At 34.4% G+C, this 27,478-nt stretch overlaps 3 protein-coding genes across 3 annotated transcripts; all 3 read left to right on the top strand.

Annotated features, from left to right (window-relative positions):
* The first annotated feature begins 741 nt into the window (after positions 1-741).
* Positions 742-2,088, top strand: LOC136069206 (uncharacterized). Its single transcript, XM_065777486.1, has 2 exons — positions 742-812; positions 861-2,088. Exons 1-2 carry the CDS (start codon positions 742-744, stop codon positions 2,086-2,088), a joined length of 1,299 nt encoding a protein of 432 aa, XP_065633558.1.
* A 126-nt stretch (positions 2,089-2,214) lies between these two features.
* On the top strand, positions 2,215-2,799 carry LOC136069205 (uncharacterized). Its single transcript, XM_065777485.1, has one exon. It carries the CDS (start codon positions 2,215-2,217, stop codon positions 2,797-2,799), a length of 585 nt encoding a protein of 194 aa, XP_065633557.1.
* An 18,652-nt stretch (positions 2,800-21,451) lies between these two features.
* Positions 21,452-27,080, top strand: LOC112006568 (caffeoylshikimate esterase). The gene is made up of 8 exons (XM_024038850.2): positions 21,452-21,704; positions 21,865-21,958; positions 22,056-22,088; positions 25,196-25,342; positions 25,424-25,554; positions 25,976-26,113; positions 26,222-26,320; positions 26,438-27,080. The coding sequence occupies exons 1-8, from the start codon at positions 21,678-21,680 to the stop codon at positions 26,822-26,824; spliced, it is 1,056 nt and encodes a 351-aa protein (XP_023894618.1). The 5' UTR covers positions 21,452-21,677; the 3' UTR covers positions 26,825-27,080.
* The last annotated feature ends 398 nt before the right edge of the window (positions 27,081-27,478 follow it).

The raw sequence follows: 27,478 nt of genomic DNA, 5'->3' as shown, positions 1-27,478 counted from the left end.
TCGTTATCCAAGGATAGTCTAAAAAAGTTTTATTATTACTAAATGGGTAATATAGGAGAAACGAGTAGATATTATATATACGGCGGCATAGTACACGTCCGAGGACACCAAAGTCCGAGGTGAATGTAACTTTCATGTTATTGGGAAGACTCCGCCAAGTTGTATCTGAACTGAAAATTGGATATAACTTAAGGGGGCGTCAGGGAAGATAGCAAATATCTTCTAAGGCCATCACCTCCACATTAAATGCTTTCCAGCTAACACTCTGGCCGCATTAATGTGGAGGTGATACCTGAACAGTAACTAAGCAGCTTTATGACCACTAAGCTGAAAGTTCCGGTAGGTGCTGGATGGGACAGAAAGGACCTCCCAAGATAAGAACTACACGTGTACAATGGAAACGGGGGGAAAACGGAGTATATAACATAGGAATGAAGGAAATAAAGGGGGACTTTTGACAGAAAAAAGAAAGGAGGAAGAGAGAGACTGACTGAAAGAGAGCCGAGGAGAGATTTTCTCAAGGAATGAACCTAGAAGTATCCCTTATTACTTGATGAGTAGAACCTTTCCTTTCAAACAGTACTAGTTCTTGGACCCATACTCTAAAAATTTATTGTTTGGGCTTGTTGGGCTGAAAACTCATTCATACTCAGGGTCAATCCAAACTGAGTCCCTACAATTGGCGCCGTCTGTGGGGAGAACTTGATCTGTTGAGAAGGAAGGGCAGGTGTGATACTCACGATGGAAGAAGGAGTACCGCAACAACCATTGACGGGCCCGCAACAGGCAGATGCTAATCAGCACCAGGCAGAGTCTAGGGGCTCTTAGCACAGTAATCCGTTGGTAGACCACGAACACAGGGGGGATCATGAGGGGAGTACCCGAACGACCCGTACAGATAGAAGTCGCTCTCGGAGGAAAGGCCACGCTTCCCTTGTAAAGAGCGGAGGAAATTTGCAGCGTGAGATTAACAAGTTGAAGAGGGAATTGCGATATGAACGACGAAGGCGTAAGGCTCATAACTCTAAGCACTCCTCTGAGGAGTCGGATGACACCAGTTACAGGCAGAGGTCGAGAACTCCACCCAGCGAATCTTTCTCGTGTGAGGAGGAGTACCACCGTAGGCGGAGAAGTAAGAGCCCGACTCGCCAAGGTCAGGGGAATGATGCCTTAAACAAGGCTTTGAATCAGGTCTCTAAGTCGCCTTTCACACGACATATTGAAGACACTAGTCTTCCTCGGCGATTCCACCAGCCTGTGTTCACCATTTATAATGGTCGAACAGACCTAGTGGAACATGTTAGCCACTACAGCCAGAGAATGGCTATTCATGCCAGGGATGAAGCCTTAATGTGCATGGTTTTCCCGTCTAGTTTGGGCCCAGTGGTGATGAGATGGTTTAATGGCTTGAGAACTAATACTATTGACTCTTTTGAGAAGCTCACCCAGGCCTTTGGTGCTCGTTTTATTACATGTAGAAGGGTTGTTCAACCCTTGGGATCGCTACTGTCCATGTCTATGCGAGAAGGGGAAACCCTAAAAGCCTATTCAGACAGGTACTGGGAAATGTTCAATGAGGTGGATGGGGCTCACGATGACGTGGCTATGAATACATTTAAGGAAGGTCTTCCAACTGAACACGGTCTGAGGAAGTCTCTGACTGGTAAGCCTGTTACTAGTGTACGTCAGCTTATGGATCGGATAGACAAATATAGAAGAGTAGAGGAAGATCAGATGCAAGGTAGAGGAAAATCTAAAGTAGTAACTCAAGAGAGGAGGGATTTCAGGCCGGACCGGTACAACAACAACCGACCTCGGAGGGATTTTGGGGGGCAGTCGGGGCCTGCCAACTCCCAGGTGGTTAGCGCCGTGTTCCGAGAACCAGTGCAGCGAGTTCTAGAGAAGATAAAGAATGAGTCGTTCTATAGGTGGCCCAATAAGATGGCGGGGGATCCTGCGAAGCGTAATCGGAATCTTTACTGCCAATACCATCAAGACCACGGACATATCACCGAAGATTGTAACAATCTGTGGGATCACTTAGAGCAGTTGGTGCAAGAGGGAAAGTTGACCCAACTTCTGCATTAGTTTGACGGCCGAGGAGGCCAAATAGGCTCGGCGTTTCAGGGTGATGCCTCAAGGGGACCTCCTTTGGGCACGATAAACGTTATATTCGCTGCCCCGGGGAGGACTGGATCTTGCCCTTCCAGGGTAATGTCTGTGTCTCAGTGCTCGGAGAAGGACTCCAACTCGAGGCCGAAGAGAGCCAGACCTGGCGCCTCGTTGGTGTTAGGTTTCTCAGAAGAGGATAAGAAAGGAACCATACAACCGCATGATGATGCTTTGGTGGTTACGATTAGGATCGGAGGGTATGACGTTAAGAGAGTGATGGTTGATGATGGGAGTGTCGCCGAGGTCATGTACCCCGATTTATTCAGGGGGCTGAATTTGAAACCTGAAGACCTGACAACATATAGTTCCCCGCTGGTGGGCTTCGAAGGCAAATCGCTCACCCCGTTGGGAATGGTTAGATTACCCGTGCAGACTGGGCCAGATATGGTGGAGGTAGATTTTATTGTGGTGGATGCCTTTTCTCCGTATACGGCTATTTTGGGAAGACCATGGTTACATGCTTTAGGGGCTGTTTCTTCCACTCTTCATCAGAAAGTGAAGTATCCCTTAGGGGGCGAGGTTTCAGAGATTTTGGGAAACCAGAACATGGCTAGGCAGTGTATGATAATGGCCATTCAACATCGGCCAGAGATAAGCACCTCGGCTGTAGCCGAGGGTGATTTATAGCAATCAAGGGTTCAGGGAGCCCAGTTCGGCGCGTCCCCGGAGGAAATGAGGTGTGAGGATTTGGAAAGGGTGAACGTTGGTGATGATCCAGAGAAGTATTTTCAGGTTGGGGCTCAGTTGCCTTTGTTAGAGAAAGAACAGTTGGTCGAGATTCTTAGAAGAAACATTGATGTGTTTGCATGGAGCGCCTATGAAGCCCCGGGAGTGGATCCGGAGTTCATCTATCATCATCTGAATGTCAACCCCTCATGTATTCCAAAGAAACAACCACCTCGGCGTCCGTCCAGGGTACACGTCGAGGCTATTAAAGATGAGGTAACCAAGTTGAAGCAGGCTGGGGCAATCAAGGAGGTATTTTATCCTCAGTGGCTAGCCAATACAGTTGTAGTGAAAAAGAAAAATGGAAAGTGGCGTGTGTGTGTTGATTTTACAGACCTTAACCGAGCGTGCCCAAAGGACCCTTTTCCTATGCCCCGTATAGATCAATTGGTGGATGCTACGGTGGGCCATCCTCGGATGAGTTTCTTGGACGCCGAGGTGGCAAAAAGCGAGATTTTGAGGGGCTATTGTGGGGCCTGTTAGTTAAAAAGGGATAGTAGTCCTCAGAAGTGGGCTCGGGGCCCCACGGCCCAATCCGAGGACACTTCGTTATCCGAGGATAGTCTAAAAAAGTTTTATTATTACTAAATGGGTAATATAGGAGAAACGAGTAGATATTATATATACGGCGGCATAGTACACGTCCGAGGACACCAAAGTCCGAGGTGAATGTAACTTTCATGTTATTGGGAAGGCTCCGCCAAGTTGTATCTGAACTGGAAATTGGATATAATTTAAGGGGGCGTCAGGGAAGGTAGCAAATATCTTCTAAGGCCATCACCTCCACATTAAATGCTTTCCAGCTAACACTCTGGCCGCATTAATGTGAAGGTGATACCTGAACAGTAACTAAGCAGCTTTATGGCCACTAAGCTGAAAGTTCCGGTAGGTGCTGGATGGGACAGAAAGGAGCTCCCAAGATAAGAACTACACGTGTACAATGAAAACGGGGGGAAAACAGAGTATATAACATAGGAATGAAGGAAATAAAGGGGGACTTTTGACAGAAAAAAGAAAGGAGGAAGAGAGAGACTGACTGAAAGAGAGCCGATGAGAGATTTTCTCAAGGAATGAACATAGAAGTATCCCTTATTACTTGATGAGTAGAACCTTTCCTTTCAAACAGTACTAGTTCTTGGACCCATACTCTAAAAATTTATTGTTTGGGCTTGTTGGGCTGAAAACCCATTCATACTCAGGGTCAATCCAAACTGAGTCCCTACAGTTGTGATACTTGTTAGGTGAATGTGTAAAAGCTACAATAATTTTGGTTTGTTCAATATGTTTTTTTTTTTTTTTCCAATCATCAATTTATGCTCTTTTTTCTATTAACTATGTAAGAAGAGGCAATGCCTCTACAATGCCCCTTTTGGTGTAGTGAGTCATTTTTTTTTCCCCAAGTTTTTCTTTACACATTATTTTAAGTAAAAACACATAGTTTTGCACACAAAAACAAAAACAAAAACAAAAACTTTGGTAAAAAACATTTTTCATCCTTTATGTTTGGGGTAGTTTACAATTCTTTCTTAAATTTTAAAATCATGCAATTTTTTCCTTAATATTTTGGAAAAAAACAAATATATCTTATTGTTATACTCTCAGTTAAACCCTAATGAAAACTTATGATTCTTAAAATATTTTATTGTGTAATGTCTAAATTACTCCTGCTAAATTTTAACATCCTAAAAATTTTCTTTATGTATTTTGAGTTTTAAATGATAAAATTTTTTAGAAAGTTAGAATGATGGTATTCAATTACACAAGCCTTTTGTTATTATTATTATTATTTTTTTTAATTTCATAGCAAAACTCAGTTGTTTATTATTGAAAGATGATGATATTCATTATCATTCTTAGAAGTTTTTAGAGAATAGATATATTTTCTTTAGCAAATAGGTACTAAAAAACTATTATAGTTAAATAAATATTTATATGTTAAATAGCTACCCTAACAATGTGGTTGATCAAAATTCTTAAACGAATGAGATTAACTTTTTTCGAAATAATTATCAAAATTCTTAAAATTAATGTCTTTTTTTATTAATATAAATCTCTATATACTTTAAAAATCAAATGATTCATATTTTTGTTTCGTAATACAAATAAAATTTAGAATTAATTTTAATTACTACATTACTTTTTTTTCACAACAAGCACGTACTACCCGAACTAATATATATATATATATATGTATAAGAGTTACCCATGTAACCACACTCGCGCGATCTGAGCGTGATATCACATTACATAAAATAAGAAGTTCTATTATTTTTGTGGAATCTACTTTTTCTTATTTCACACTCTTTTTTTTTTCTTTAACGGGCCCTACTCTATTTTTTGGAATCTGCTTTTTTTTATTTATTTTTTTTTTTGATGGGATATGGAATCTGCTTTTTCTTATCTCACCCCCTCTTTTTTTTTTTTTACTGGCCCTACTCTTTTTCATGGAATCTACTTGTTCTTATCTTTATATCTCAATCGGTCCTGCTCTCTGACTTTCTCTTCTTGTTTATCCTCTTAAAATTTGCTTAGTTATCTTTCTTATTATTTTTTATGATTAAAAAAAAAAAAAAAAAAGCAAAGAGGAAACAAAACGAGAGGGCCCGTTTAAAAAGTGGATTAAAGATAGGAAAAAGTAGATTTTTAAGACAGTGTGAAAAAACAAAAGTGAGGTTAGTAGATAAGATCACAAGACTAAAAGAGAGGAAATCGTGTCTGTAGTGGTGGAACTAAGATTGTGTGTGTTATTTTGGGGGGGGGGGGGAGAGGAGGAAGAAAATGAAATGATTAATTTTTTTTCCTCAAAAAGCTTTGTTGGAATTTAAGTACTTTTAAGTCTATATAAATCAATATTATTTGTGTATGATACTTATGGTGTTATATACTTATATGATATATTATTTATATATATATTATTAGAACATATACAATTAAACAAAACAAGTACATACAATTAAAAAACAAAACAAAATCTAAAAACAAAAAACCAAAAAAAAAAATTGAAGAGGAGTCACATCACCCACATCAAAGTAGATAGAATAGGGTCTAGTGCTCTCATGCTTTCACGCATGTAGAAGCAGTTTCCGGTCTTGCAGTTTTGTCTTGCAAGAGTCTTTGTGACCTCCAGGTGTGGTGAGGCCAGTCTTGGTAACCTCTCTCTGGGAAAGGAGAGTGGGTGGTCTAGCTGAATGGCGGAGGAACTGGAAGCTCTGTGGAGCAAACTAACTTTTACAGAAGAAGAAGGTGAAGATATTGCCTTGGGAAGCAACAGCACAAAGCAACGAGGGAGATCGGCAAAAACTGTTGTAGTGATGAAGATTCTCACCAAACGCATCATTTTCTTGGAAGTCTTGAGAAAAAACATGAAAATGCTGTGGAAACCAAACAAGGGACTCCAGATTTCTGAAATTGAAGATGATATGTTTCTTGTGGAGTTGGCGATGGAGAGACAAGAAACGGATAATGGAGATGAGCCCTTGGAGTTTTGAGAAGCAACTCATACTTATGCAAGACTTCGAAGGTGAGCTGGTCCCAAAAGAGATAGTTCTGAAATGGACCCCTCTTTGGGTTCAAATCTACAACCTGCCCCTAAAAAGCATGACACGCGAAACTGGAATGGAAATTGGAGCGAAGATTGGAAAGGTCCTAGACATTGATGTGCCTGAAAATGGTGTACAATGGGGAAAGTTCTTAAGGGTGCGAATACGTTTCGATGCTACAAAAAAACTGGTTAGGGGAAAAGGGTGTCGATTGAGGGTGGAGAGAGCAGATGGGTATTTTTCAAATACGAGCGCTTCCTAACTTCTGCTACAGGTGTGAAAGCTGGATCACGGCGAAAAGGAATGTACAGAAAAGCCAAGTTTGGGGAACAGAGATGAGGAAGCTGTAGGCAATATGGGGCGTGGCTAAGGGAGAGCCAGGAGACGAGTGGGGAAAGATCCAGGTAAAGCGAAGAAGAAAACAGACCAGAATCCAAACAAAGGAGGGAGGAGAAGACGGCGGANGAGAAATTTTGTAAGCGATATATATATTTAAAAAAAAAAAAAAAAAACAAACAAACAAACAAACCTAGTTGTTTTATATAATCAATAATTGTTGTATTACATGTTTGAATTTTATTATGATAACTTTGATTATTATGTTTCTGTTGCAACTCACTTGGGCCGCAGTTCTCACAGATGAAGTAGTTTGACGTGCACTTATACATGAGGATGACTTTTTCAATGAATAGAACCCGATAAGGATTTAACTGGAGATGTAACTTGATTGTGATTTTAGGAGGTTTTGTACTGTATGTAGCACACTCATACAAGACGATGACCTACCTATTGAGTTGGAGTTGGTATTAGCTTTAACCGAAGATGGGGAATATATTGTGAATTTGGGGACTTCTGGGCAGCCCATGGGCCATGGCTTGGTGGGAATTATCATGTATGGTGGTTGTACAGGAAAAAAATTAAAGAGATGTTCATTTTTTTTTTTTATCACATTACATAATTGTTTATTTAGCAGTACGAAATGCAAAGATCCAAAATTCAGAAAGCACACCGAATTGTTTTTTCTTTTTCTTTTCTTATGGTATTCTTATTCTTATTCAAATTGAAAAGCCACAAGCAAATACACACGCCAAACAGAAACAAGCCTAGAAAACCAAGAAACCACAACCTTATTAAAACAAACATTGACATTTTTAACTGTAGTTACCACTAGGAGCAGTCCCATACCCAAACCCATATGATATCCTGGAGGATTATTCTCTTCCATCACAATAAAATAATATATTTACTACAATAAAATAATATATAATATATCCACTACAATAAATAACAATCATAATCACCACAACTGCTACCACCGACACCGCCACTACTACCACTGTCACCATCGTCACATGATAGTAAATAATTGTCTAGTGTAACAAGTAATTTTTTTAACCCCAAATTATACTTTTTTTTTTTTACTAAACCAATTTCTCAATCATCATGATAGCAAATAATCATCTAATGTAACAATAATATTTTATTTTAACCCCAAATTATATATATACAATTTTCTTTTCTTTTACTAAAAAATTTCCCAATCATCATGATAGCAAAAAATTGTCTAGTGTAACAATATTTGTTTTTTTAACCCCAAATTATATATATATATATATATAAATTTTTTTTTACTAAAGTCCGGAAGCAATCTTGGAACAATGTGAACTATGAAATAAAGGAACCTTATAAGAAAACATATAAAATGGAACACATATTATAGTTGGAACAATGTAGTCCATAGATTACTCACATACATAACTCAAACCAAATTACAATAAAACTCATACATTTGCACAAGTTTCTATGACTCATGCTTCTCAACATATAAAAATAAATAAATAAATAAAAAGTTCATACGACTGACCTTGCAATTGCCATAAATGTTCAATGAGGTCCAACTGGAGTTGAGAATGAATTTCTCGATCTCTAATGCATCCATAACTCTGAATGTATGCCATAAATCCATCACTTTGTTTACATGACACTTGTATAGGAGGATTATCCACTCCATCAATTTGTTCATAATTCAAGTCTACCACTTCATTATCATCTCGCTCATCTTCAACAATCATGTTATAGAGAATTATACATGCTTTCATGATCTTTTTGGAGTGTTTCAAGATGGAAAAATCATGCAGGTCCACGAACAATTATGAAACATGCTTGAAGCACTCCAAATACATGCTCAACATCCTTCCTATACGCCTCTTGAGCTGCTGCAAATAATTTTTGCTTTTGTCCTTGTAGAGTTGGAATTTTTTTCACAAATTTTGCCCACTTTGGATATATGCCATCAGTAAGATAATATCCATTGTCTAGTCATAACCATTGATTGAGTAATGTACTGTAGGAGCACATCCTTCAGTAAGATCAAAAAATATATGCAACCGCTCTAATACATTAATGTCATTATTTGACCCAGGTAACCCAAAAAAGTTAAAGAATGTAATATAACATTTTAAACCTAGTTGAAAGAGTATCCACATGGATTACACTCTTAACACACATGCCAAATTTTATGTCAATCGGATGTTATTCACTATATAATCCATAAACATATTTTTTACACATAATTTTATACTATAAAAACTTGCAATTGAATAATTAATTGATGACATAAATATTGGTCTTTGATCTTCTGGAAATTTTACAAGCATAGAGAATATAAGAAGAAAATATAATCCAATTGTGGATTTATCAAAATTTAGATCCAATAAAAAATATTGAGTGAAGTTGCAGTCTTAGGCTACAACGAAGTTTGTAGCCAAACTTTGTTCATACTTTTTACATACCAAATTTTAAGTATTAAGTTTGAGCAAGGGACAAAGCTAGGTTTTTGCTTTTAGGGCCACAACATGAAACAAGAAACTTTCATGAATAAGAGATATATTAAGATTCAAAAACTGAATCAATATATGAAAATCTACATTAGCATTTTATTAATAAAATGTAAATAAAAGAAAAAGCATAAAATAATTGTTTCTACTTTCCAAATACATTTTAAGTTTTAACTCAATAAATTATTGAAATATAACTCAATGTTATTAATTTTGAACCTAAAAAAATTATCTATGATTGATTCTATAATAAATTTGGCTACAATTCCTTTTCAGTATTTTCTTAAGAAAAAAAAAATCATAGAGAACATTAAAAAAATTTCATCTTTTATATTGTAGTAAAAAATAGTTTTGACAATATTCATAACTGAAAATGTCAAATATTGTAGTTGATTTTTCCATCATCTACAAATCAAAGATAGAGTATCTTTATACTATCATTATGTTGGAAAAATTAATAGCGAATAAACAAGTTTGATACAACAAACAATATCCCAAATAATTAGCAAGAATGTAAATAAGCAATGATAATATAAATTAAAGTAAAATTAGGAACAATCTCACAATGCTATAGAATCACACTGCAAAAGCGTTGTCCTTAAAGGTTGATTCGTGCCACCCAAAGTAAAACTTGGTGCGATTGGTTCTCTTGGCCAAACAACCCCCCAAGATTAGACTATAGCGTCGACCTTTGTGATATACGCACTTCCACTCACAAAAGGTTTAAGAACAACCCTCTATTACCTTTCCTTAGAACAAATATTCTTGTAGAAAAATATGTGGAAGAGAAAGATAGTCGAATTGTGTATATATAAAACATAATGTAGTAAAAAGACCACTTTTGGAAAATATGTTATGATGAGTATTATATAGGCTACTTATGAAGATAATAGTCTATAGTTATTGGTTGCTAATGACTCTTAAAAGCCCAACGGCTATATTATCAATTATTGCCTAACGGCTATTTTTCTCAGAATTGCCCAACGGCTATTTTACTCATAAATTTCCAACAGCTAGAAAATAAAAGTGTTTGGAACACACACCCACACCAACAATCCCCCACATGTTACAAACACAAAATAGGAAAGGCACGCAACTAAAGAAAGCGTGCATCAATATGGTACCAAAATGTTTTAACCATACGCAAGATAAATAAGTAGGAACTAAAAGACAATGGTGGAGTTAAAACTCTTTTAACCAAGCTATTAGTAAACCAAACTTATCAACCACATAACTTTCTTTATCAAGGTTGTTCTTAAGCGGGTTTGCGCCTTATCCAGGCCATGCGCCACTAGGTTTCATGAGAGCTCTAAAGACCTACCCAAAAAGTCTCATAAGAAGCTGCACAACTTCCACTCACACATAGGTGGCATCCATCAGCAGTGCGTGCAGAACACCCCATCCCAACAAGTAGGGAGTATGAATCCATTAAGAGACTAAAGTTCAACCTCCAACAATCTGCAACTTAATCGGTGGCATCCATCAGGAGTGCGTGTAGATCACCCTATCCCAACAGGTAGGGATATGGATCCATTAAGAGCCTAAGCTCATCCTCACCAAATTCTGCAACTTAGCATTGTCTCACACCATAGGGATGGACTCATCACTAATCTCCTTAACAAGATAGCAGAAAACATATAATAAATGACAGTGCCCACATATGGACCACTAATGACCTCTACCTATTTAACCCCTTACATGGAATCACCCATTATAGAGGTTTAGCATTAGTCATAGTGTCACAACTTAGATATTAGTCCAATCCTCCTAGAGGTCTCACTCACCAGCCTTCTTGCTAGTGGTTTGGTCAAAGGATCGGCCAAGTTCCTTTCTGACCTCACAAAGTCCAAGGACATAACACCATTACCAATAAGCTGCCTCACAATATTGTGCCTCAATTGGATATGTCGACTTTTCCCATTATAAATTTTTTTTCTTAGCACATGCTATGGCAGCCTGACAATCACAATGAATACAAACGAAAGCAATAAAGTTAGTAAAAAGAGGTATATCAATTAATAAACTCCTAAGCCATTCAGCTTCGGACCCAACCTTCTCTAAGGCCACTAACTCTGCTTCCATGGTGGATCTCGTTATGCAAGTCTGCTTGGTTGACTTCCAAGAGACAGCCCCTCCAGCTAGTGTAAACACATATCCACTAGTGGGCTTCACCTCATCTGTATCAGAGATCTAGTTAGCATCACAATATCCTTCTAAAACAATAGGATAGCCACAATATGACAAACCAAAATCAAAGGTACCCTTCAAATATCTCAATAATTTAGATAGTGCATCCCAATGCTCAATACTAGGATTATGAGTGTATCTACTCAATCTACCAACAGCATATGCAATATTAGGACGAGTACAATTTGTCAAAAACATTAGACTACCAAGAATTTGTGCATATTTATTTTGTGAAACATTATCACCAAGATTTTTAACCAAGTGCACCTTTGAGTCATATGGAGTAGACATAGGTGACATATCAAAATGTTCAAATTTTTTAAGAATTTTCTTCACATAATGAGATTGCGATAGTATAATGCAATCATTGTCCCTAAGGATCTTAATGCCCAAAATAACATTTGCCTCGCCTAAATCTTTCATATCAAATTTAGAGGCAAGAAAGCTTTTAGTATCATGCACAACATTATGGCTAGTTCCAAATATAAGCAAGTTATCAACATATAAACAAATAATGACACCTTCATTATTATTAAACTTACTATATATGCATTTATCCGCATCATTAATCACATATCCATGTATAAGCATCATATTATCAAATTTCTAATGCCATTGCTTAGGTGCTTATTTTAATCCATACAAGGATTTAACCAATTTGCAAACTTTGTGTTCTTGTCCATGGACAACATAACCCTCGGGTTGCTCCATATAAATTTCTTCCTCTAAATCACCATTTAAAAAAGCAATTTTAACATCCATTTGATGTATAACAAGTTTGTGAATAGATGCAATGGCAAACAAAATTTTTATAGATGCAATTCTAGTAACCAGAGAATAAGTATCAAAATAATCAACATTATGTTTTTGCTTATAGCCCTTAGCTAGTAAGCGTGCTTTATACTTATCTATTGTACCATCCGGTTTTAATTTCCTTTTAAATATCCATTTGCAACCAATAGGCTTAACCTTAGGAGAAAGCTCAACTATTTCCCAAGTATGATTAGACATAATATAATCTAATTCACTGTTAATAGCGTCCAACCAAAATGGTGCATCAATAGATTTAATTGCATCATAATAACTTATAGGTTCATCTTCAACAATATAGGCAAGGAAATCGTTACCGTAACTCTTTTCCTTCCTAGCTTGCTTACTCCTTCTTAATTCTTGCATGTCATCAACGAGATCATTAGAAGTATCAATAGATTTATGCAATACTTTTTCCTTATTTTTTAAAGGAAAAAACATTCAAAGAATATAGAATTTTCAGATTCAATAATAGTGTAAGATTCTAAAATATCACTCTTGATAACTAGAAATCTATAACATGAACTATTGCTAGCATATCCAATAAACACACAATCACATGTTCGAGAACCATGTTTTCTCTTTTTAGGCTCAGGTAGCATAACCTTAGCCAAACACCCCCACACTTTAAGGTATTCCAAGTTAGGCTTACGTCTTTCCCAAAGTTCATAAGGAGTTTTACCAGTTCTCTTATGAGGTACCTTATTCTGTATATGGCAAACCGAAAGAATGGCTTCCCCCCACATATTGGAAGATAGCCCAAAACTAACAAGCATAGCATTCATCATCTCTTTAAGAGTTCTATTTTTCCGTTCAGCTATTCCATTAGATTCAGGTGAATAAGGAGGAGTTACCTCATGAATTATGCCATTTTGTTCATAAAATTCTTTAAAAGAGTTAAACTCATATTCACCTCCTCTATCAGTTCTAAGTCTTTTAATCCTTTATTCTTTTGGTTCTCAACTTCATTTTTATACTTTATAAACATTTCCAAAGCTTCATCTTTGGTTTTTAGTAAATAAAGTTTAGTAAATCTAGAATGGTCATCAACAAAGATTACATAAAATTTTTGACCACCTCTAGTCATAGTGTGTTTTAAATCACCCAAGTCACTATGTACCAAACTAAGGAGTTCGGATTCTCTTGTTACAGATTTACAAGGTTTCTTGGTGATTTTAGTTTCGGCACAAACTTCACATTTTTCCATGTTTGCTTCACTTAGTGAGTTTATGATTCCACATTCTTTCATTTTCTTTATGTAACCAAGATTTATATGTCCAAGTCTACCATGCCACACATCAATAGAATCAACCAAGTAAGCATAAGAAGATGAACCATTTTCATTAATGACTTGATCAACATTAAGTACAAAAAAACCATCATTATCATAACCCTTACCAACAAAGATTTCATTTTTAGATAAAGTAACTATGCCACCATCAAATAGAACTTTAATACCAGCTTTACCAAGCAAACGTATCGAGATGAGATTGTGTTGAAAATGAGGTATATGGAGGACATTGGTGAGTGAAAGAGTTTTACCGAAAGTTAGCTTCAAGGGTACATTCCCTTTGCCTCTCACTGGTATAGGCCTATTGTCCCCAACATAAACAAACTCGGTGCCTTCCATTATTGGAGTGTAGGAAGTAAACTCCTCTTTAAATTCACCAATATGTCTTGTGCAAGCTGAATCTACTACCCATCCTTTCACACTTGAGACTAAGTGTGCCTCGGACACCACTGCTGCAACGACCTCTTCAGTTTCAACCACATTTGCTTTGTTTGATGTTGAGCCCTTGTTGTTGTTATTGGTTTTGAAGTTGCCTCTCACTCTACAAGTTGCTGCATAGTGACCTATCTTACCACAATTGAAACAATTACCCTTTTTCTTTTGGATTTGAGGATTTGGGTTATTTTTGTTATAAAACTTTCCTTTTCCTCTAGGATCATATTTCTTATTGTTTTGTGGAGGTCTAAAGGGTCCTTCCTCTACAATATTAGCCTTGGAAGTAAATTCCTTGCCTTAGAAGAAACTTCAGACATTCTATTAGTCTCTTCTATTTGAATATCGACAATATTTTGTTGGAGATTTAAATAAGTTTTATGATGGTTATACCAGTGCTTATACTCTTTCCAAGAGTCCGACAACTTATAAACAAGGCCATGAGCCACAAACCTTTCAGGTAAATTATCACCCTCTTTGGCTAAGTCAGCAACTAATTTTTGAAAATCTTCAATTTGGCTAGAAACAGTTTTTTTCTTCACACATTTGAAAAGACATATATTTAGCTGTAGCAAATTTTTTAGCACCCTCATCCTCAAACCCATAACAACCATTAAGTTCATTCCATAAATCTTTAGCACAAGTAAAATGACAATAATTATCAAATAACTTATTAGCTAAACCACACTTAATGGTATGTGTACATAATTTATTTATTTTTAACCACTTTGCTAATTTTTCGGGATCATCGGGTTTGGGTTCATGAAGAACACTATCAATTTTAGTAAATTCCAAGATGGGCAAAACCCTTTCCTTCCAACGTTAAAATTATTTCCATCAAAAGGTTCAAGCTTGGTAATTTCTGAAATGACTTTAAGAGAATCAACAACTTGTTTATCCATTTTGAGAAACAAATCAACCTTTAAGATTGTTGGAAAAATTAATAGTGAATAAACAAGTTTGATACAACAAACAATATCCCAAATAATTAGCAAGAATGTAAATAAGCAATGATAATATAAATTTAAGTAAAATTAGGAACAATCTCACAGTGTTATAGAATTACACTGCAAAAGCATAGTCCTTAAAGGTTGATTCGTGCCACCCAAAGTAAAACTTGGTGCGATTGGTTCTCTTGGCCAAACAACCCCCCAGGATTAGACTATAGCATCGACCTTTGTGATGTACGCACTTCCACTCACAAAAGGTTTGAGAACAACCATTTATTGCCTTTCCTTAGAACAAATATTCTTGTAGAAAAATATGTGGGAGAGAAAGATAGTAGAATTGTGTAGTAAAAAGACCCCTTTTGGAAAATATGTTATGATGAATATTATATAGGCTACTTATGAAGAAAATAGTCTATAATTATTGGTTACTAATGACCCTTAAAAGCTCAACAGCTATATTATCAATTATTGCCTAACGGCTATTTTTCTCATAATTTTCCAACGGCTATTTTACTCATAATTGCCCAACGGCTATTTTACTCATAAATTTCCAACAGCTAGAAAATAAAAGTGTTAGGAACACACACCCACACCAACACATTATATATCCATTATTCTTCTAACTAAAAACTAATCAGTATTGTGAAGAAAAAAAATTAAGGAAATAAATATATTTATATATATATATATATATATATATAAAACAACCTTCTATTGCCTTTCCTAAAAAAAAAAAAAAAAAAAAAAAAAATTATTGTAGAAAAATATGTGGGAGAGAAAGATAGTAGAGTTGTGTATATCTAAAATATAGAGTAGTAAAAAATCCCTTTAGAAAATGTGTTATGGTGAGTATTATGTAAGCTACTTATGAAAATAATAGTCTATAATTATTGGTTACTAATAACCCTTAAAAGTCCAACGATTATATTATCAATTATTGTCTAACGGCTATTTTTCTCACAATTGCCTAACAGCTATTTTTCTCATATTTATCCAATGGTTATTTTATTCATAAATTTCCAACAATTAGAAAACAAATAAGAATAAAACTGTTTGGAACACACACCTACACCAACATGCCTCAAGTTCTTTTTTAGTCCAAGTTGGAAGAACACAACCTTGGGAGGCTGATGAGGTGTTTGATATATGCATTTAAAAATATGTATTTATTATTTAAAAACATGTGTGAAAATACGTGTGAATAAAAAAGTGTGTAAAAATACGTGTAATGTTGTTTGAAAATTGAAAACATGTATTTGAAGTTATGTACCAAAGAGCCCCTAAGTTTGGAACCGTAGCAGTATTTTGATGGTCGCGAGCTTCGCGTGGTTGAGCATTATTTATGGGAATTACTGTTGCACGTGCGTTGGACTTTGTGGAGGTAAAACTGGGCTCTTCAAGACTGTCAAACCCTGCCAACTCAGCATTAGTTGAGTTTAAATTCATGGTAAACTCTTGTTGATTCGTATCCACCGTGCCTTTGGGTGAAACAAATGCACATGAATGCAATTCAGACACCTTATTGAGCGTATCAGTAAACGGTTGAGGTGTTAAAACCGAATTTTTTCCATTTACTCTGTCTCGCATTAATTCGGTGTTAATAATAAAGACTATATGTTGGTCTATTGGACTTTGAAGGCAGCTGAATGAATAAAGAAGACAACGATAGCTAACCCATTATTACTAAATCCATTATTACTTGTTCTGAAAATGGACTGACTATAAAAAATTAAATTAAAAAAAAAAAAAAAAAACTGCACTAAGTTAAATAAAAATATAGTTATATCTACAAATTGACAGTGAAAATAAACTGATTTATAAATTATAAGCTATAGGTAAAAGTTAAAAGTGGAACTTTAAAGGCAACATATCTTTACATCAGCAACGAGTTTTTGATTTAAACAACTGCCTTTTGTACGATGATTAGAGAGATTTTATCACATAAATTAGCCAATATTTGATAAGCTCATGAGCACCTCTTTCTATTTGTTAAATATAAAACCTGAGTTCCTCTTTGTACCGACATACATAGACCAAAACTATGAGAAATTGATTCTGATGAAAGCTGAAAATTATGATTTCATTGATTGATTCAATAGCTATACAACTATATATATATATATATATATACTCTAACTTAACAGCTATATGCACGTGTGAACACAACTTAACAAACACAGCAAACTCATACACGTGTCTGACTAAAACTAACCAAACTAACTAACAAAAGCTACACACCGTTTCTATACACACATCAGGTAAGCTACACTGTCGTTTAGATGAAAAATTACAACTCTTCAATTTCTTCAACTCTGAAACACAAGGCAAGATCTCTCGACTTCTACTTGAAGCTTCAATCTGAGTTTCACTTGTTCTTGTATCATATGGCAATTGATTTTCTTGTCTAGCTTGGTCCACTGCATGTCTGGGCAGCTCTGATGCACGAGCTGCTGCACTGGGTGGCATGTTGTGCTGCACTAGTGTAGCAGCTAGTAATGCACCCTCTAGCTTTTTACACTCCCCCTCAAGATGGACTGAGGAAGAATAAATGTTAAGCAGTCCCATTTTGTATATTAATTCAGAGAATTGTTTAGAACCCAAACCTCAAACAAATGCTTTGGTTTCATGAACTAGAAACCCATTTAAAAAAAATAAAAATAAAAAAACAAAACAAAACAAAACAAAATTGATTAGCCTCTTTATCCCTAGCCTTAGCTTTAGGAAACGCATAAATTTTTAGTAGGTCATATATATAAAGAACCTCTTGGGAGGCCCAATAATGCAGTTAGGTAACCTATAGGCTTTTTTTTTGCTAAACGGTAACCTATAGACTATTGTAGGGTCTAATTTCTCTACGTAAACCCAAAGACAATTAATTTGTAGAGTATGGGTTGAAGAACTAGAGTTGACAAGGGATTCACAGCAAAAGATTATCACTTCTTTTATTATTGATTGATCAGTTTCGCCTACCTTCCATGCCCCGTTTCATACCCTCTCCCTCTATTATATAGCCACTCTCACTCTCATCCCTACCGTCCACGTGCTCCCCATCCATGGACGTGCTCAAGTACCTGTCACGTCAGGCAGCTGCTTTTCATCTCTGTGTGAGTGGCGGTAGGTCATGAAGCACTGTTCAGATGTCTTCTCCACATAAATGCGGCCAGAAAAGCTGTTGCAATGCATTGAATACGGTGGCAGCAGCCTTCCCCTCAGATATTTCTTCATCCTTATCGTTCTTGAGTGTGCTTTGTTGTCCTCCTCGGACTAGAGATATCCTCCTCGGAAAGCGATGATCCTCTACCCAGAGGATTCCGCTCCAATCTGGACCTCGCATTCTATTCATCCTTCTCTTCGGATGTGAAACAGTTCTCTCGTGGGTGTTCGGCCCGTTAACTTGGGCCTGATCCTTTTATCCCCCACAACTATAATTTGCTTTCTCCTATAACTTTTAAGACATGTCTCCATTTAAGGTACCACCTTTGACATAATATTACTCTCATATTACACTACGTTTGTGCTACGTAACATGTATTAGTTTCATTTTTTGGAGTAAATTTGTTTATCTGTTGATCTTATTGATCATTTGAGGTAGTTGGGCGGTCATGATTTATGCGAGTGAATTTACCCTAATGCATCATAGCCTATGGGGGAAAAGGTATTTTAAAGATATTTGAAAATTGAGAAGGTTTTTTACTCTAGGGGTTGGTCTAGTGGTTTTTAAGGTCTAATGAAATTTATCAAATCTTGGCAAAAGAGACTACACACACTCATAAGGATAGTCAAAAAACAATTGATTATTCAAGAGCTTTGTAGCTTGACTAGTACCTCATAATGTTTCCATTAGAGACATTCATGGTTTAAATCTCTACTACTCCATTGTTGTAATTATTGAATTATCAAAAACTGAAAAGTAGTTCTAGAAAAATGTTCAATCTAGTCAACATAAGCCAATGGTCATTCTGTGGAGTGAAAAGATAAGTTATCATTGTAAAAATTTTATTCTTCTTATTATTATTTTTGTATGAATTTTATTTGTACTTGTCTATTGAGTATGTAATGTTCAGAGGATGTTTTTGTTCTATTGGACTTTTTTTTCATTGAGCACAAAAATATGTTTTCTGTTAATTTGTATTTTTTTGCCATACTAAACATTAAAAAATGGATAAAGTTTTCCTCACAACCTTTTAAACCTACTATGTGGCGATTTATAAAACTCACTATTCATGCATATTATGTAAAAAAATCACATAACTCATTAAAAAAAAAAAGTATATAAAGATTGTCTTTTTAACTTTCACTTACATGGGTTGGAGTAATTTTCTTCCAAATTGGTTTGGAGATAAACTTTTTCCTTAAAAAATACATTAATTTGCACTTTTCATGATAATGGACACTAAAAATATGGAAAATATTTTGTAAAAACTTTTTTTATATATATAAAATATATATTTCATTGGAAAACTAAAGGAGTTATTGGTTGTTCAACAATCGGAAATTTTGTGTGTTGGCTTTGCGGTTGTTGAGCTCTCAAAGAGGCTGTAGAGCCCGTGTATGTTATTTATTTCATTTAAAAAGGATTTTCTTTCTCTTTTCACGTGGAAAGCGTGCAATCGGCAACAACCGACATTTCCTTTATGAACAAAACTTATCAAAGGCAGGAAAGATATTTACCATTCAAATGAGGATTATAGGGTCCTTCTAGAGACCACATACTTAAAAATTGGTGAAAACAATCTCTTCTTAGCCAAAGCCAATGGCTTCTTGGCCCACTCTTGACCTAAGTTCACTACGCCAAGGTGAATGCAATGGATAATGCTAAAGATACATTTTTTCACAACAGTTTTCATAATTATACACGTGACAAGTCATGACTGAAATTACATTATTTACATATAAGTTCATTATTAACACCACTTTTATTAGCACACATATAACAACAATTACCCAAAAAAAAAAATTTGTGTATATACTATATCTAGAATTATTAGTATATAATATGAGTGATTTGATCCTTTGAAGACACCTAGTCTACTAACTAAGGTTAAGATCCAAGTATATTGTATCCACACAAACAAAAAATAATAATATTAAAAAATAAATAAAAAAAACCCATAACTCTCTCTTAAGATGCCTGAATATCATATTTCTTCTTTGTTTTGATAGGTAAATAGTGAAGAAGGAGACAAAAAAATTCAAATCACATACATGCGATATCACAAAAAATATTATTAAGCTATCACTTCAATCCCAATAATATATCTTATTTATTAATATAAAAATTATGTCTTATATATAAAACCCAAAACCCATCATATATGTAACATGAAGAACAATTACAAAAGAAATTATTTATGGAATCTCTCAGTGAAACTTGAATTGTGGACCAATTCTCCTCACTTACGCCTTGGAAGAGAAATTGTTAATGACTAGATGCACCATCTTTAAATTTGTCAAATTTAGATGAATTTTTTTTTGATACTCATTAATCTCATTTGAATTCATATATAAATGATATAAATTTGTGTACTTCACAATATTTTTTTGAGTATCTTATAAAAATATATATTAAAATAATCCAAAATAATTCTAATTTTATAATGGCCCACGCTCAACTCACCCAACACAAAAAGTCAAAAACACAATACCGAATGCATGATTAAAATTAGAAAAAATAAATATAACCTACTACAGTGAGATATTAGCTTATTGTATTTAATCATGCATTGGGAGATATATTTACATTTTGGTTCCCAGGATTATGCTCAAGAGCAATAAGTCCCTCGTTTGTAGTTGAGTTTGGGTACATCCAAACACAGCTTAGTATATCTCATATGATACTAGTAACGTTAAATTATTCCATGTAAACTATAAAGACATAACTCATATTATTTGTTTCTCTCCATTCCCTTTTTTTCAAGTGTAATAATTATTCCCTCCCTTATAGATTGGAAGAGAGACATGTTACTTAAAGATTCTTTTTTTTTTTTGGTTGGTTAATGAAACAGAATGTTGTTCATTAAAAAAAAAATTGTAAACTGTAAAAAATAAAAGACCCACAATGGGTTCTGGGTTCTGGCCAGGATTTTGTGGTTTTGGAAAGTCCCTTGTGGACCTATGTGTACTTTTTTTTTTTTTTTTTTTTTAATGACAACTTGGGATTTTATTATGAGGACCCATGTTTTACTAAATTGTTTCTGTGTGGTTAGTGAAAGTCGGTTTTAACCACAAAAAAAAAAAAAAAAAAAAAAAAAAAAAAAAAAACCATAAATCATAAATGTCACAAACTAATACCTATAAAGTTATAAACTATAACATTGTGATAAAGACTCAGATAGAGAGGGATGGTTAGACCAGTTAGGATGGCTCAAGCAGCATCTAGTCTGCAAATCTAGAAGGTGCTGTCTCAAGAAATACGCTATGGGCTCTTTCAAAGGCCACGTCATTAGTTTTGGACCTTTTCAATCTTCTTGGACGCATCAAAACCCACATAAAGAGCATCTATGATCTATGACTATCTATCTCAAATTTGTGACCCTGTTATTTTCTTATTTGGGGCACTCTCTTATTAAGCAAAACAATTTTTCTCCTGTACAAAGTATAAATAATCATCTACCTCCTCTACAACTGTCTTTCTTGAAGTGACATTATATATAGATCCCTCACTTGTGAAAGGAAGCGTGAAAATTTTGATTTTAATTGTGTAATAGTCTGTGTGTTGTTTTGCTAGCTCTGCATGAAGATGGAGGTTGAATACCAAGAGGTAAGTCTTTCATATATTTCTTGAGCCCAAAAAAAAAAAAAAAAGGTCTCCATATGAGAGTATGGTAAATTTGCGAGTTCTTTTTCTTCCTGTCATTTTGCTTTACTGAGTTTTCGTCTTTGTGTAATGATGTTGAGATTGTGATACTATATTATATCAGGAATACATAAGGAATTCAAGAGGAGTGCAGCTCTTTACTTGTAGATGGTTGCCTTCTTCTTCTTCTCCACTGGCTCTTGTTTTCCTTTGCCATGGTAGCTCCTTCTCTCTCTCTCTCTCTCTCTCTCTCTCTCACACACACACACATGTGAATGGGAGTTATTAATTAATATTTGTTGCTGGGATTTGCAGGGTATGGCATGGAGTGTAGTGGTTTCATGAGAGGTAATAAATATTCTTAAATCGCTTGATTTGTTTTACTCTCTTTCCTCTTTGTTTATTTCTAATTTTCTACGCTTATTTATTATTAACATTCCAATTATCTGTGTGACTTTGTGTACATTGCTTAAATGGTTGCCACAATATTTCTATGATTCAAAAGTTGGCAAATTTTAATCTCTTTATTTTACAAGCAATTGTTCGGAGCACGGTAAACAGTGTGCTCTCTTTTTATATTCATAATAAAATTCACTCATTAAATTTATATTAAAATTCACTGTAAATGTAAGGAAAAAAAAGTATCATTTAACTTCCATATGCTTGTATTTATTTCTAAAATTGTAGATACCAAACTTTTCGATTTATCTTTTTTTATAAGACTTTTCGATTTATCATTTTCTCTGACTTGCATCTTTTTCAAAGACAAAATAATCGACCAAAATAAAGCTACAACACCAAACCTCTTGTAGACATTATTGCCAAAGCATCCAAATTCCAACTGCCCAAACCCAATCGTGTAAGTTACTAAGTTTCCAAGTTTTAGCCAGAAAATTGTTCACCCAAATTCCTAGAACCAAATTAAGTTGCCTTAGCTAGCTAGGTCATCAGCTAATTCGTTCGCTCACCTATAATTATAAACTTGGATTCTATAATGTTATTGTCAAAGTTTTCCCCACAACTTTAATAATCCTTGAATTCTTAGTGCACAAAATTTCCAGTGTTCACCGTTTTGAGTGGTTCTATGCACTGTTTTTGAAATCAGTATGTATATTTTTAACCCAAAAAAATTTAAAATTATTTTATTACAATATTTTTAATTTTTAATAATAAATAATATTCAAATAAACTTTTAATTTAAATGCGAAGTCTACTGGTCTAGACTCGCATTCTATTCGTACAATCCTCACGTTTATCTGTTTAATATTGAATTATTGATAGTTGCATTGTTGATGGACATGGATGGACGTGATAGACATGGATGGACGTGTGTCCGTCCATGTCTATCAATCTTAAAGCCTTTTCTTACTTTAAAAAAATAATAATTTGTAGGATTTTTTTATTATTAATTATTAAACAATAAGCACTACCCACTTTTTCGTACCCTTTTGCTTCTGTATAGTTAATGTTTGTTACACCTTTAGGTGAAATTATTGAGTGCGTTGTACTGCACCTTTTTCTTTTTCTTTTCTTTTTTTGAGAAACACCTTTTTCTCAATATTAATGTTTGTTACACTTTTTCTCTGATTCATGTTGGAATTATAATTATCTGTAGCCTTTATTCATATCATATGTGAAAATATGACTTTTCTGTTCAAGATTTAGGACTTTTTTTTTTTGATAAGAAAAATCAGAATACAGCCAACAAAGGAAAGGTTAGGGACCCAACATGATTGTAGAAAATCAGAAGAGACAAATATGATTGAAGATCAAATTTAACCATTTCTGCAGTCTTCCCACATCTTTTTTTCCACTTTTATTTATTTATTTATATAATCATATCTTTCTGTTCCACTTGTCATCAGTGCTTAGCACATCATATATATATATATATATATAGAGAGAGAGAGAGGGAGAGAGAGAGAGAATTGATGTAACTATGTATTAAAAATATATCATTTAATAATATTTTTTTATTATATTAATATACGACAACATTTTATCATTGAATTTTATTAAAATCTTAATAAAATGTTATTTGCTAAGGGTTTTATAGTTGTAATTATTTTCATGCACTACACTTTTTAGTACTATTTATGAGTTTCATTGTACTATTTCAGCAAATTTTTACATTTATCTATAATACTTTCAGTAAAAAGTTTTCAATTTTAGCAAAATAAGAGAATCTGTTATTTACCATTTACTATCTAGTCAATATTATGTTTTGTGCATAATTTAAAAAAATTAAATTTAAACAATTTGTAGATTAAATAGTTATAAAGTTATATGTGCTATAATTGTTCTTTTATGTACTAATTTGGCTAATTATTCTATTAAAATTATATCAAATATAATGGTAATCTTCAAAAGTCGTAGAAACAATTGCTCTCTTTGACTGTACGTAGATTATGGATCTACGACAGACCTCTCTTTGACTGTACGTAGATTATTATGGATCTGCGACAGAAGGTTGTGCACTTGAAAAGCATAAGTCATTAATATTAACCATAAGTCCGGTCTATTAGTATTTAATCATGGCCCCATGAAAGTCTCTGTTGGTAATAACAATCTATGTTACGTTGGGTTAACCTCCGAGTCGAAAAGTCAATGGTGAATTAGTTACGTTGTTTGGCAGCAACTTGCAACGAATAATATTAATTGGGCATTAAAGAAATATATATTCTCTCAAAAACAAGAAAGAAATATATATATATATATATATCTAAACGTACAGAATACGCTAATTAGTCGTTTGCTTGCGCTCTTTTCTTAGGTGAGAGGAGGTTGAGGTGGTTGGAACTTGGTTTAAAACCTATAAATTAAAACTGTTTATATAATAGAAAAAGTATCATATTTTAACCACGCATTAAAAAATTATGTAAAATTGTGTAAAAATACATAGTTACTATTCATGTAAATTTACTTTGATATTATTCATTTACATTTACTTTTTTATTCTTTCTTTACGTATTACGAGTGAAAAAGATATAGTGAATAGTGGTTGTTATGTATGAAAAAAGATAAATAAGTAAAAAATATATATATATTTGAATGAAATGTAATGTAAAATAGATAATTTAATGTAGGGTGTTTTGAAATCTTATGCTAAAATATATAGAAAATTTTTGCACGAACTGATGCAAATACTCTTAAAGTCACATTTATAAGTTATCGATTAAAAAAAAAAAAAAAAACATTTGTGTTATTTATTTTGGTCACACTCCTACACCTCCCAAAAAACACATCTTCGTATTATTAATTTAATTCATGTTTTCTAAGGGTATTATCAAGAATTTAAGATTATGTTAATCCCGTAGTGTATAGGAAAAATATCACTAAATAAAGAGGGGGGTTTTTTTTTTTTTTAATTATTTGATCGAGCACTTTGTAAAGATAGTTGAAAATGTGTGCTAAAAGGCTTATTAGTATTGATATGATCATCCCGGTTCTTTTAGAATGCGGGGTAAGGCTTGCTCGTGCAGGATATGCTGTATTTGGGGTCGATTATGAAGGACATGGACGGTCTAAAGGTTCTCGTTGTTACATCAAGAAGTTCGAAAACATCATTAATGACTGCTATAATTTTTTCAAGTCAGTTAGCGGTATGCATCCAATCTATCAACTTAGCTACCAAGGATATGCTTATACACAGCCTCTAAAATTTATTCACAATGATTTCTCAGTGCAGGAAGAGTACAGGAATAAGTGCAGGTTCTTGTATGGAGAGTCCATGGGAGGTGCAGTGGCCCTACTATTGCACAAAAAGGACCCTACATTATGGAATGGTGCTATTCTTGTTGCACCCATGTGTAAGGTACGGAAAATTATTATATGAAGCAGCTATATGTGCTACCTCACAACATGACCTAATATTGGTCCCAAAGGTTGTGAGGAAGCAGTTGCATACTATTCGTAAAGTATGTAATACGGTTTTCTAATTAAATTCATTCATATAATTGTATTGACCAATAAGCTACTTACTTAGTAATTGTTCTTGGAAGATATTTATACCTTCTATGTTGCATTGGTGAATACGGCCACATGGTTAAATTTAATTGAATATCCTAAATTATTACATCTAAGGAATAGTACCTTCATCATAATCTCCATGTGATTAGCGTTAACTCAACTTGTTTTTGATTTCCAATGATGTTTTAGTCCTTACCCAAAAAGAAGTTGTGGTCCTCCCTTTCTTCTCTCTCTCTGTAATGTTCCATGGTGTTACATGTTTTTAGATATCAGAGAAGGTGAAGCCACACCCAGTGATCGTGAATATCCTGACCCAAGTAGTAGACGTTATACCAAAATGGAAGATAGTTCCCACAAAAGATGTCATTGATGCAGCTTTCAAAGACCCCGTTAAGCGAGAACAGGTAAGGTTAACTATTTTCAATTTTTAATAAGGTATGTTTTAGAGAAAATGAGCTATTATCTGAAGAATTAAATTACGGTGTATCTCCTTTCCTCCATGATGGATGCAGATAAGGAGCAACAATTTGATATACCAAGACAAGCCTAGGCTTAAAACAGCACTAGAAATGCTGAGAACTAGCATGAGCCTTGAAAACAGTTTAAGTGAGGTTGTTACTGTTTCAAACTTAAAAATTTGTTGACTTTTACTCTATTTGTGACAAGGAAACGGGTTTTTGACTTATTTTGCAGTAAAGTAAAATAGTTTTGGGTGGTTTTTTGTGCAGGTGACACTACCATTCTTTGTGTTACATGGGGAAGCTGACATAGTGACTGACCCAGAAGTAAGTAGGGCACTGTATGAGCGAGCTGGCAGCACAGACAAGACCATAAGACTGTATCCAGAAATGTGGCATGCTTTAACCTCCGGAGAGCCCGATGAAAACGTTGATATTGTCTTTAGGGACATCATAGGTTGGCTTGAAAAGCACACAACCGTCGGCAATGCTGTGACAGTTCAGCCAATTCACCCATTTAGAAATGGCGTTGAGATGTGCACTACCTCAGCATCATCTGCAACAACAAACAAGCAACAGCCACAGCGAACAGTTTCAGCAGGCAGCTATTGTTGTGGATTGAAGGGACGCCGTACACTCCATCACTCATCATTGTAACACACTTTTGGGCTGCTTGTCTGCATCTAGTCTTTCTTTGTGTTGTGTAATTATTCTTTAGTGGTCTTCATTTTGTTCCAATTGTGAAGTGAATCTTAAAAATGAAATGAAATAAGGAATGTTGTTATTGATAGACCAAAACCACTTGAATTCCATTTAGATTAATGACACGTTTGGTAGACTGTAATAGACACTGTAATGTAATAATATTCCTATGACATAACTATTCGGTTGTTTGGTTATGTTTTTATTACAATGAATAGTTATTCTTTATAAATAGCTATTCTTCAAAATGAGGAATAACTATTCCTTATCAAAAATACTGAATATTTATTCTTTTACTTTATATAATAACTTTTTAAAAAAATTTCCTAAAAAGTAATTAGATGCCACATCTTCAAAAGGAAAGAAAATAAATTTTCTTTATTGTTAATTATTAGCTCCATTTTGAACACCTTAAAATAAGTGTATTTTAAGAAATTTGACTTAAACTTTATTTAATTACACATTCTTTTTATACTTTACTAAATTGTTGATGCATCTTCATAATTTTATTTTTAAATAGTCACCAAATTAATGAATAGTAATACTTATTACATTCTAACTTAATGTATTCTTTGTAATACTTATTCATATTCTCATGTAATAATCATT

The sequence above is a fragment of the Quercus suber genome, unplaced genomic scaffold (assembly GCF_002906115.3).
Source record: "Quercus suber isolate HL8 unplaced genomic scaffold, Cork oak 2.0 scaffold_156, whole genome shotgun sequence".
In the NCBI taxonomy this organism is placed as follows: domain Eukaryota; kingdom Viridiplantae; phylum Streptophyta; class Magnoliopsida; order Fagales; family Fagaceae; genus Quercus; species Quercus suber.
The sequence above is the reverse complement of the archived record's forward strand: the minus strand, read 5'-3'. Positions and strand labels throughout refer to the sequence as shown.